The sequence below is a fragment of the Bos taurus genome, chromosome 25, assembly GCF_002263795.3.
Source record: "Bos taurus isolate L1 Dominette 01449 registration number 42190680 breed Hereford chromosome 25, ARS-UCD2.0, whole genome shotgun sequence".
Taxonomy (NCBI): domain Eukaryota; kingdom Metazoa; phylum Chordata; class Mammalia; order Artiodactyla; family Bovidae; genus Bos; species Bos taurus.
In genome coordinates, this window is record NC_037352.1 from 18,108,530 (window position 1) to 18,120,282 (window position 11,753).

At 41.5% G+C, this 11,753-nt stretch overlaps 1 protein-coding gene across 5 annotated transcripts in view; it reads left to right on the forward strand.

The window, feature by feature from the left end:
- ACSM5 (acyl-CoA synthetase medium chain family member 5) overlaps positions 1 to 11,174 on the forward strand; it is a 28,285-nt gene extending 17,111 nt beyond the window's left edge. For 3 of the 5 annotated variants that reach the window (XM_024985238.2, XM_024985241.2, XM_002697984.6), the window contains 8 exons: positions 624 to 703; positions 2,064 to 2,187; positions 3,050 to 3,130; positions 3,269 to 3,370; positions 7,249 to 7,376; positions 7,462 to 7,561; positions 9,879 to 9,998; positions 10,409 to 11,174. In XM_024985238.2, the coding sequence (XP_024841006.1) occupies positions 624 to 703; positions 2,064 to 2,187; positions 3,050 to 3,130; positions 3,269 to 3,370; positions 7,249 to 7,376; positions 7,462 to 7,561; positions 9,879 to 9,998; positions 10,409 to 10,525 (852 nt within the window). In that variant the 3' untranslated portion in view covers positions 10,526 to 11,174. Of the gene's footprint in view, positions 1 to 623; positions 704 to 2,063; positions 2,188 to 3,049; positions 3,131 to 3,268; positions 3,371 to 7,248; positions 7,377 to 7,461; positions 7,562 to 9,878; positions 9,999 to 10,408 lie in introns of those variants that run through there. The other 2 variants (XM_024985239.2, XM_059881553.1) reach the window with 2 other exon arrangements.
- The last annotated feature ends 579 nt before the right edge of the window (positions 11,175 to 11,753 follow it).

Consider the following 11,753-nt stretch of genomic DNA (forward strand, 5'->3'; position numbering starts at 1 on the left):
TCTAGAGGTGAGTGGTGGTGATGATTGCAAAAGAGCATGAATTTACTTAATAGCACTGGACTGTACTTATAAATAGTTAAAATGGTAAATTTTCCATTATATTTATCACAATAATAAGACAAAAGATGTCAGCTAGGGCTGCAGCTATCTTGAGATTTGACTGGGATTGGAGATTATGTTTTAAACTGCACTTATGTAGGTTTTAGAAAATGCCAATTCCTCACTGGTTCTTAGCCAGAAGCTTCAGTTGCTCACTACAAGAACTTGTCCATTGGATGACCGGAGTGTTCTCACAACACAGCAGCTTGTTTTTCCCAGAGTGAGGGAACCAAGAGACAGAGAGACAGTGAAAGTGCCCAAGGCGGAAGCTGTAGTCCTACTGCCACATCTGGGTTAGCCTACTGGTCACATAGACCAAATGTGGTACATTGTGGGAGGGGACTGAGTTTGAATACTGGTAGGTGGAAATCATTCCAGGCCATCTCGGACGCCGGGTACCACATGGCGTTCTCAACTTTTCTCCTCTGGTAATGGGAATATAAAGACCTGATTCACCCACTCCCCCTCCATGAAATCCCACCCTCGTCACTCTAAGAAGATCTCCACACTTTGTTTTTGTTTAGACTCTGTCCAGGTTCCCGATCACCACCCTCTGTTGTGTCCCCACCATGTTCCGTCTGCTTGTGCAGGAGGACCTAACCAGGTATGGCCCATCTTTTTGGTGCTTTAGTGCTTTTAGATACCCAAGTATCTAAATATATAGCACAGGTACCCCTTATAACACATGTCCCCTCTTATTCCAATTTTCTTTCTCTCAGTGTCTCTCTTTCTCTCTCTCTCACACACATGTACACACATACTCACAAGCATATATACCCATATCCTTTGTAGACACCTCTTAGGAATGAACTTCTGGCCCCCAAGAATTTGCAACCAAATGGAACTGAACCGAGTAGAACTAAACAGTCTGAAATTTTGGTGCTTACACCCATATACCCGTAGGCCATTCCCTCAGCAACGAGATTAGAAAAAATGACGGATAATTGTTAATCACCTGTGGAATAGGTTTGTGGCCAGAGCCTTAGGTCTGGTGGGACTAACAAGTCCACCACAATAGAAGCTCCATCCATCCCATACCAACTCCAGCCAGCCATTCTCAAGTGAATGCCACCCAACAGAGGGTGACAAGACCTTGCAGATGGGTCCCATCTCGGGTGAATCCAAGGCAACATCTTCTGATGGGGCAAGTTTCACTGCTGGGTCAGGAAGAGAGAGGCCCATCCCCATTGGTAACCTACTGACCCTCATCTCTGTCTCCCTTTGCCTATTCTCTCCCAAGTAATGGGAGTTGCCCCAACCCCCTTATCTTCCCTAATCCCATATATCTGGTCATAAAGTGCCTAAGAGAGTGAGTTCTTCCATGATTCTCAAGGTTAATTCTTCTATGATGTAAGAATTCTTCCTATCTGTCAATATATTGTGAATATTTACACAGCATGATTTGATCAAAAGCAGGCTTAGAATGATTTGTTTAAGCAGAAAGTGATTGAAAGATATTAGGTAATAGCCAAACCAATTTAATCCAAAGGGGAAAATGATCATAAATTTATTTACAGTCTCTGATCTTTCACATGTTGAATAATTTGTTGAATACTTTTGCAAAAGACTTAATATCTGTCAGAATTTGGGGGTTTCTAAAGGGCTACTTTCTATCTTCTTAGTTGTTAATTGATTTCTCTTTTTCACAGGTGGTTGTCCTAACCAACTTATTATCAATCAGTTTGTTTGCAACTAAATCATTTTGACCAGTTCATGTGGAATTCACCATTGTTATGCCAAAACCTACTGTGTGAGGTTCTGATTTTATTTTAAACTCAGATAAGATTAAAAAAAAATTTTTCTGTCCATGCGTGCAAGGTCAGGGCACTTGGGGCAGATTTATAAATCTTTATAAGTATGGGCGCCTATGCTTTAGTGCCTCAAGGTGTCTTCCAGCAGTGCTAGAGTATGGGGTTGGGCATGGGGATTCTGACACATGTGGCCTTGTTTTTTGGTTGAGAAAGGTACCAGTTTCAGAGCTTGAGACACTGTGTGACCGGAGGGGAGGCCCTGACTCCTGATGTGAGGGAAAAGTGGAAGAGCCAGACGGGCCTGGAGCTGCACGAAGGCTATGGCCAGTCTGAAACCGTGAGTGCTGCCAGGCCAGTCCCTGCCCAGGTCACCTCCATTTGAGCCCTCTGCCAGTCAATAGGGATAGCTGGTCTGCAGGGCCTCCTGCATTTCTGGCTATTGTCTCTGTGACACCTTCAGGGACTGCCCTGTCCGCAAGGAAGAGAGTGAAGTCGCTTAGTCATGTTCAACTCTTTGCGACCCCATGGACTGTAGCCTACCAGGCTCCTCCGTCCATGGGATTTTCCAGGCAAGAGTACTGGAACGGGTTGCCATTGCCTTCTCCAGAGGATCTTCCCGACCCAGAGATCGAAACCGGGTCTCCCACATTGCAGGCAGACGCTTTACCATCTGAGCCACCAGGGAAATCCATTCTCCATTCACAAGGAGGAGAAGCTAGTAACAAAACACTAGCTTTTGTTAGAAACACAATCGGCCTTTCTTCTCTTTTGTTTTAAAGGTAATTTAATTTCACAATGACACCATAGCCAGCGAACTAACGCTCATGGCTGAGGTATTTGTCTCCACCAGGACAGCCCATGTCAGTCTCTGGTCAGCGCCCAGTCTTAAACAGCATTCTCTACAGCCACCTGGGCACAGACTTGGTGATTAATTGAGTCATTTAGCTTCGTGACCGCTTAAGCTCTTTATGTGTGAGTGTCCATTTGAGTGTTCAATAAGGGTTTGTTCTCTATGGAAAGAATTGAAGGAAGAAAGGAAGCAAAGGGAGGGAAGGAAGAAAGGAAAGATGAAAGGAAGGAGAGAGGAAGAAGAAGAAAGAAGGAGACAGAGTTTGAAGGCAGGGTGAAAGGAAAGGCACGGACCAGGAAGGAGACTAAGGAGAAAAGCCTCCTCCTTATTGGTTCTGGTTTCTCTTCAGGTTGTAATCTGTGCCAATCCAAAAGGGATGAAAATCAAGTCAGGATCCATGGGGAAAGCGTCCCCACCATATGATGTGCAGGTAGGCAGCCTCTCCCAACTGTTGATAAGGCTTGAAGAAGAGAGCAAACATACATATCTGTATTAGCAATAGCAGACATCCGGCAGGGTGGCCTGGCTGTACAGACATCAAGACACCCTCCTGTGATCTCTCTGCCAGGTTGTAGATGAGGAGGGCAATATCTTACCTCCTGGAGAAGAAGGGAATGTTGCCATCCGTGTCAGACCCACCAGACCCTTCTGTTTCTTCACTTGCTATTTGGTAAGTAACAGGGAATGGCCATTTTCACAGCAATTGCACTGTCTCAAGCATGGTGCTCCATGCTTTATAAGTATTTATTTGTTTAACTTTTGCAATAACTGCATGAGTTGGCACTAATATTGATAAGATGTTATTATCAATAAGGAAGCTGTTATAGAAAGATGAAGTGACTTATCCAATATCAATCACTTACTATTAATATGTACAGTACATGGGATTTAAATGTGGTGTGTCTAAGGGCACATGCCATCATTTTAATGATGAGATAAGGGCAACTCAATCATTTTAATGATGATAAAATCAAGGTTCAGAGAAGGGAAGGGACTTATCGAAGGTCAAATTAAAATTTCTTATAAGAGCCTAGTTTTCAGGACTCGTTGCCTTCAGTCTTGTGTGGATAAGGGTTTGCTGTCAGGGCTTGTGTCCTGGGTTTCCAGTCCAAGTTTATGTGATAATCCAGTAATAAATTCTCCCTTATACCTACCTTGGGTGGTATTTATAATGGATTGTTTTCTCCAAACTCTTCTCTACAAAACTCTGCTGACCTGGTTCTCAATCCTGGATGCTCATTAGTAGCAGCTTGGAAGCTTCATCCATTACTGATACTCAACTTCCAAGTCAGTGAGAGGCAACTTTTCTGAGAATGGGCCTCAGCTCCCAGGTGATCCATATGTGTGGCCCAAATTTATAGGAACTCCATCTGCTGTGTATACTAGGCCTCAGTCAGCAGCAATATTGGAAGAAGCAGATGAAAAACAGTCCATTTGTTTTTGAAATGCTGTACATGTATTTTGTGACTTTTCTGTGATTACAAGAGGAAAATCTTTCATGATATTCTATTTAAAGTCATAGAAAATGAAGTTGCTCAGTCGTGTCCGACTCTTTGCAACCCCATGGACTGCAGCCTACCAGGCTCCTCCGTCCATGGGATTCTCCAGGCAAGAATACTGGAGTGGGCTGCCATTTCGTTCTCCAGGGGGTCTTCCCAACCCAGGGATCGAACCCAGGTCTACCCACATTGCAGGCAGACGCTTTAACCTCTGAGCCACCAGGAGGCCACACAAGCTACCTACATAACAACAACAACAAGATAGTAATTCCATCAAGCAGAGATGATGTGAAAATTTAAATGTATTTCCTTCTAATCACTTTTGTAAACAAAAGTAAATCCTTGACTTTCCTGAAGAATTTATTCTGTATTCACTGAGTACCGACTTCATGCCACTAAGCATTCAGCACTGGACAGGAAAGATAAGACCCTTGTCCTCATAGGGCTTCCATATAGGACCTTTGTGAGTCTGTGATCATGCCATTGAGAGTCAATGTAAAGTTTTTCCTAACAAGAACATTTCCTTTCTTCAACTTTTTCATTTCATCCTGGCACTAGCTGTTAGTTTTGTTTCTGGGTGATTTTTAGCAAAGAAAATTCTTAAGGCATTTAATCTCTTCATGAGAATCATGGAGCATTGAAAATTAATAGAGGTTGTCAGGCCAGAGTTGCTCTGTGAATGCTGAGTTGTCAGTAGGACTGACCAGGTAAGCTCATCCCCCTTCATTAGTGCGTACATTCCAAATAGCTGAGATTGTACTTGTCAATTAAACCAATGTGCCCACATCAATTTTATGCCCAGGGTAAGGAATTTACTTATTTTCCTATGGGGAAGCAAACTGTCAAATGCCAGATGTTCATTAGAGAGTTGTTTATAACAGACAAAAAAATGTGGACGTACTATCTGAATTTCTAACAGTGGGAAATTAGTTACATAAATGATATTATAGCCCTCCATATTAAAAAAAGAAGAAGAGATAGAAAGAAAGAAAAAGAAGAAAAAAGAAAGGGAAAGGACTAAAAAGAAAATGAATCCAATTTCTAATAACATGAAATTGTTTAAATAATTAATATTGCAGTCACACGGGAATATTATGCAACTATTTTATATTTCATATTTATATTTGACTTTTTATTCTTCTGAGGAGATATTCATGATATATTGTTAACTAAAGTAAAATTGGATTTTAGAAATACATAGAACAGAATGTTTTGTATTCACACAAACGTGTATATGCATAGAATCACAGATAAGCCATGAAAAGGTCCCATACACAAGATCAAATTTTTAGCCTTAGTTATCTGAATAGTGAGACTGATCTTTTGTCATCCTTCATCTTTATTTTGTATTTATTCTATAAGAAATATATGATTATTAATATAGAAATGATAAATTTTTTTAAATGAAAGGGTCCTCAAGTACAGTTTCACATATAATTGGTACCACACCATACCACAACTTTGTACTATGTACTTTTTAACATTATGTCATGAGCCTTTTTTGTGGCACTCAATATTTTTGGAAAAATTCATTTTTTTAATGACTATTTAGAGGTCCCCCACTTTGGGAGTAATATGATTATTAAGCTTTGTGTAGCACATTCCCTCCTGAGGGCCTTGGCTCTGACGGCAGCACATTGAATACATCTCTATGCCCAGCCTGACAACAAGCATCATTACCCTGAGAAAGAGACTTATTCACAAAAACATTATCATAAGTCTCAATATCTAATAGAATAAATTTCTCCTTCTTACTTAATTTCTTTAGAAATGTTTTACCTACTTACTCTTATTTCTCTTTTCTTTCATGGTCAGTTTAGAATCAACTTGTCAGGTTCTCTGGAAACTGTTAGCATTTTAGTTAGAGTTGCATTGTTTAGAGATTAATCTGTGGATAATTAACATCTTTATGATATTAAGCGTATCTTTCTAGTTATGCATATCTTCTTTGATGTTCTATAGAGTTTTATCTTTTCTGTATATGCTTCTTACAGATTTTGTGTTAGATTCAGTTTTAGGTATTGATAGTTTAGCTTTTCTTTATTTTTCAGAATGCATTTTTTAAATTAAAGTATAATTTACATACAATGAAATGTCCCTGTGTTACATGTACAGATCAATGAATTTTGACATGTGTATTCAATGACTTTTGACACGTGTATTCACCTGTATAACCACCATGGCAATTAAGATACAGAACATTGTTTATTTCCCCCAAAAGTTCTGTTGTGCCCTTTTGCAGTCGACTCCTAGAATCCAGGCAATTGCTAAATTGCTTGTCATCATTGAAGAATAATTTTCCCCTTTTTTAAAAAAAGAACTTTATGTAAATAGAATCAAAGTATTAATTTGTGTGTGTCTGCTTTCTTTTTTTCAGCACATGTTTTTGAGATTCATCTGCATGTGTCAATAACTTGTTCCTTTTTCCTGCTGAGCAGTAGCTTTTACTTTAAAGCTTTGAGAATCAGAATCTGATGTTTTATTTCTTTCCTCTACCCTTGCTTTTGCCAACCATCCCCTTTCTATTTTCAGTGATTGCTGAGCACAAAGAGTATCAGTGTGCTCTTTTATCCTGAAAAACACGGAGCTCAAACCAGGGCTTTGAAACAACCTAGAGGAGTGGAATGGGGAGGAAGGTGGGAAGGAGATTCAAGAGGAAGGGGACATATGTATACCTATGGCTGATTCATGTCGATGTTTGACAGAAACCAACAAAATTCTGTAAGGCAGTTATCCTTCAATTAAAAAATTAGTTCATTACAAAAAAAAAAAAAGAGCTAACAGCCCTGTGCCCACCCCCCTGCCCACAAGTATGCTGCCTAGACACTTCTAAGGATGGTAGTGAGTATCTGTCCTTAATCATTTTCTGGCAGCTTCCTTTCAGTTAAAAAAGGGAAAACCCACAGATTCACAGCTCCTTGTCCAGTGGGGATCTGGTCACTGGATTTCCTGTTGAGGGGTCCTCAGACATCTGCAAGGGACTGCTTAGGCCTTATGTACTGAATGACTGTGTTCAGATGGCCCTTAATGGACTCACTGTGTCTTTCAGGACAACCCTGAGAAGACAGCAGCATCAGAACGAGGGGACTTCTACATCACAGGGGACCGAGCCCACATGGATAAGGATGGCTACTTTTGGTTCATGGGAAGAAATGATGACGTGATCAATTCCTCAAGGTCAAGTTGTCTATACTTTCCTTCTTCCTTTGAAGCTTCATAGGACAGAGGAGGACCCTTGAAAGAGTTTGTTTTTCTCTTCCAGCTACCGGATCGGGCCTGTTGAGGTGGAGAGTGCACTTGCTGAGCACCCAGCTGTCCTGGAGTCTGCTGTGGTCAGCAGCCCGGACCCCATTAGAGGGGAGGTAACTAGTCCAACCAAGAGCATTCCCTCCTGGTTCTGTACCTACCAGCACCCAGCAGAGTAACCTGGAAAGCCCAGGTTCCCCCATATCTCACTCCATCCAGGTACCACAAAGCCTGAAATCCCACCATCAGACAAATACACATGTCTTTTGGCTAAGCATTGCCTTCATGTCTTTGAGGATACAAATACTCTCCAGAGGGACACCATGGGAAAATATAAACACTTTGGTGTCAACTGGACATGGAACTGGATCCAAAAGGGGCTATTAGATGGAGATGTTGGTGGCAGGTGTGGGCTTTGTCATTCACCCTGTCCAATAAAAGGTCCTTTTCTATTTGCAGATGAGAGTATAGTGAGCACGCCAAACATGGTCACTGCTGGCTGTGACCTGGTAGGGATAGCCAACTTGAGGGATGACAAACTAAGTATCCCAAGTGACCTTGATATGTCAGATGTGCTCAGTCACTCAGTCATGTCCGACTCTTTGCAGCCCCATAGACTGTAGCCTGTCAGATTCCTCTGACAATGGAATTTTTCAGGCAAGAACACTGGAGTGGGGCACCCTTTCCTACTTCAAGAGATCGTCCCAACCCAGGGACCAAACCTGCATTTCTTGTGTCTCCTGCATTGGCAAGCAGATTCTTTACCAGTAGTACCATCTGAGAAGTCCATGATATATCAGAAAGATGAGCCAATTTTAATAAGCTGGCCTTTCTCAGGAAATATGCAAATACCTTCCAATGGGTGCCAGAAGAAGGGACAGTATGAGAGAAATAAACTCATAGGCAGACCTATGAACTTTTCAGTGGCTATAAATCCAGCATAATCCTAAAGTATAATGTAGTTACTTTATGAAAGTTGGTACAAGATCAAGCTACATCCTCAGAAGCCTCAGGAGAGAGGAGTGATTTGCAAAGTCTGGACCCTGGACTGCTCACAGCTGCATCTTCTGGGAGTTTTGTTTAAAATACAGATTTCTAGACTTAAAGTGAGACTTGCTGAATCAAAGTGATTGGGGATGCAGCCTTAAGGAGTCTTCATTTTGACCAGAAGCCCCTAGCCAAGTGATTCTGATACCCACCAAAATCTGAGACCACTAATAAACAGTGAAGGAGATGAGAGTCCCATCTATGAGGTACAGAAATTGTACCTAGAAAAGTATGCCTAGTCCTGCATGCCCCAAATTAACTGGGGCTGTGACAAATCCCTGTATGTTCAAAGTTAAGCCAAGAATAGTGCTCAGACTAGAACCTGGCACATAGAAACTGTTTGATAAATGCTGGGTAGTTTTAACAGTAAGAGAAGGCCCTTCCTAAAAGCCAGATCTATCTGCACCTGAAATGGTATGAGATGCCCACCACTGGAATGTGTGTAAAGACAATGAACCACTGCTGAGGGTATTGTTGGCAGAGTTGTATGCTGGCTTTTGAACTCTTCCATGAACTCTCCTATGGTTTCCATCAGAAACCATGTTCTGTTGTGTCTGAGTCTGGGACTGTTTCTTGTCCTTAGCAAGAGGCAACCTGCAAGAAAGATATGGGCAGAGAGAGCCAAGGTGCAGAATGTCCAGGATGTTTCAGGATGCCTGAAACAGCTGTGCAGCAAAATCCTTGCTGATTGCAAATACTCATACATGCAGTCTCAGAAAGACCCACCACCCCTTGAAAATGGTATAAATTTTCCCCCAGTCCTGCCTCTCCAACACTATTCCTAGCTGCCTTCCTAGTTAGGAAAAGACTTCCCTGGTGGCTCAGATGGTAAAACAAATCTGCCTGCAATGCAAGAGACATGGGTTCAATCCCTGAGTTGGAAAGATTCCTGGAAAGGGGAATGGCTATCCACTCCAGGACCCTTGCCTGGAAAATTCCAGGGACAGAGTATCCTGGTGGACTACAGTCCACGGAGTCACAAAGAGTCAGCCACAACTGAGTAACTAAGCACACACAGGTGCACTATGAGCCCTAAGGAGTCTATGAAACTCCTCTCTCCAAAGTATTGTCATCTTAAGAGAAGCATGTTGGCTTCTAACAGTGTCATTTCATGTATGGGGAAGAGTTTTGTAAATAGGATTCTAAATCACTCTATAAAAGCCATAATTCCCAATAATTACTCCCAATAATTGATCCTAAAAAGGCAGACAACAGAAAAAAATTGGTGTCCAATTTGCTGGCCCACTCCAAGGCACTGGTAAAAGTTTCATGTTGAGCTGGTAAATGTAAGCACTTATTCACAAAGCTAGGTTAAACAGAAAAGAGTTGTTATATGGGGACTGATTCTTTGTTTTTTCCTTTGTTTGGTTTTGGTTTTTTCAACAGGTGGTAAAGGCATTTATAGTTCTTTCTCCAGCCTATTCCTCGCATGACCCAGAGAAACTAACCCAAGAACTCCAGGAGCATGTGAAAAGGGTGACTGCTCCATACAAGTACCCCAGGAAGGTAAACATCTGGAAGTTCTAGGACTTGAAAAGCTGGGAAATCAAATGGGTATGTGCTCCATGCACTCCTACTCAGGGCCAGGCACTAGGAGTGTGAAGACTGAGTAACTCTAGCTGCTGCTTCATCCATTTCTCCCTGTTTCTTCACTGGGCCTTCCTTTTAGCACACTGTGTGCCCGCCCTAAAAATTGGCATAAACAAGATTCAATGGGTGGTACTGAAATGCTTCTGGAAAGTGCCTGTATTCCAGGCCAGCTGTTTTTATTGTTGCCATTTGGGGAAAACCAGGAATCATGGATGCTTTCCAATGACATGTCGGAGGGTAATGATTCTTTCAGGACAAAAGTCTTGCTGTGAAATGATAACTGTAAAGAGTTTTTTTGTTTGTTTGTTTGTTTTTATGGTCACTAGATGGCCTTCGTTTCCGAACTTCCAAAGACGGTTTCTGGAAAGATTCAAAGGAGTAAATTGAGAAGTCAAGAGTGGAAAAATGAGAAGCAACCCCAGAAAGGCCCCATAAGTCACTGAAACTTCCAAGAGGAAGTGGTGGGATCACTGGTTAATCCCCACTTGGAGCAACATCCTTTCAACCCTACTGAAATCAAAGGCTTGCAGTCTCCAAGTGGGCATCCTTAGCATCATTGGATGACCCTGGAAGAAAGCAAAGAACATCATTAACCACCAATTCAGAGCCACTGCCCTGTCTAGCAACTGTTCAGTGGCTTAACTTCCTCATCTGTCTGGAGGTATCCTCAGTAGCTGCCCACTGGTCTTACTTCCTAATAAGCTTTTAGCTAGCCCTCCAAAGGACAGGTCACCAGAGTATTGGGAGCACTTGTGACCTTACTGCCAGGGGCAGTGTAACCACTTGAACCTTTTGATAAAGCTATTTGGTAATCATATCCAGGGCCACAAAATTTAATCATACCTTTAGTTCAGAAACTCCATCTTTGGAAATCACTACAAAACAAAATATTCAAGAGATAGTTACTGTAGAATTGTTTAAGACAGTGACAAATTGGGGGGGGGGGGTAATTAATGCCTAAGTAATAGGGTAATGATTAACTAAATTGTGGTAGATTAACTCAATAACATGTTTTATAGCTGGCCATTAAAAATATGTGTTGGGAAAAACTTGGGCTACATTCATTTTGTCAATAAAAATAATATATGTATAGTGGGGAACCACAACTTTCTATGATAAAGGAAAATCTACAGAAGAAAAAAGTCTGGAGGAAGATACACTAAATGTTAACAGAAATTTTCTTCAGTATTGAAAATAATGGGTGATAGATTTTTCCTTTCCCTACATTTCTTTATTTTCCAAGTTTTTCAGTGAGTATATTTAAATCTTTTAATGAAAAAAAATTATTTTACAGAAATGATCACTGAATATCACACTCTGCCTCATATCTTGTTCTTCCTCCATATACAAACACATCAGTTCCAAGTGCTAGCATGCTGTCTCATCCAGGAAAAATACAGGGACCTAAAGTCATGTCTCAGAAGCCCAGAAATGAAAAGCGTGGCTCTGGGCAGCTGAAACCAACCATGCAGAGAATAAGCAGGTGGAAACTGATCCTAGTGCTGCTGCCTGACTCTCAGCACTTTCATTCACTCATTGACCAATGTTTATTGAGTGCCTACTCAGTCCTGGACTGGGGACACACAAGGATAAGCAAAGCCAACTGGTCGTCATCTGTATTAGTCTGCTTGGGCTTTAATAACAAAGTACCATGAGCTGGGCAGCTTTAAT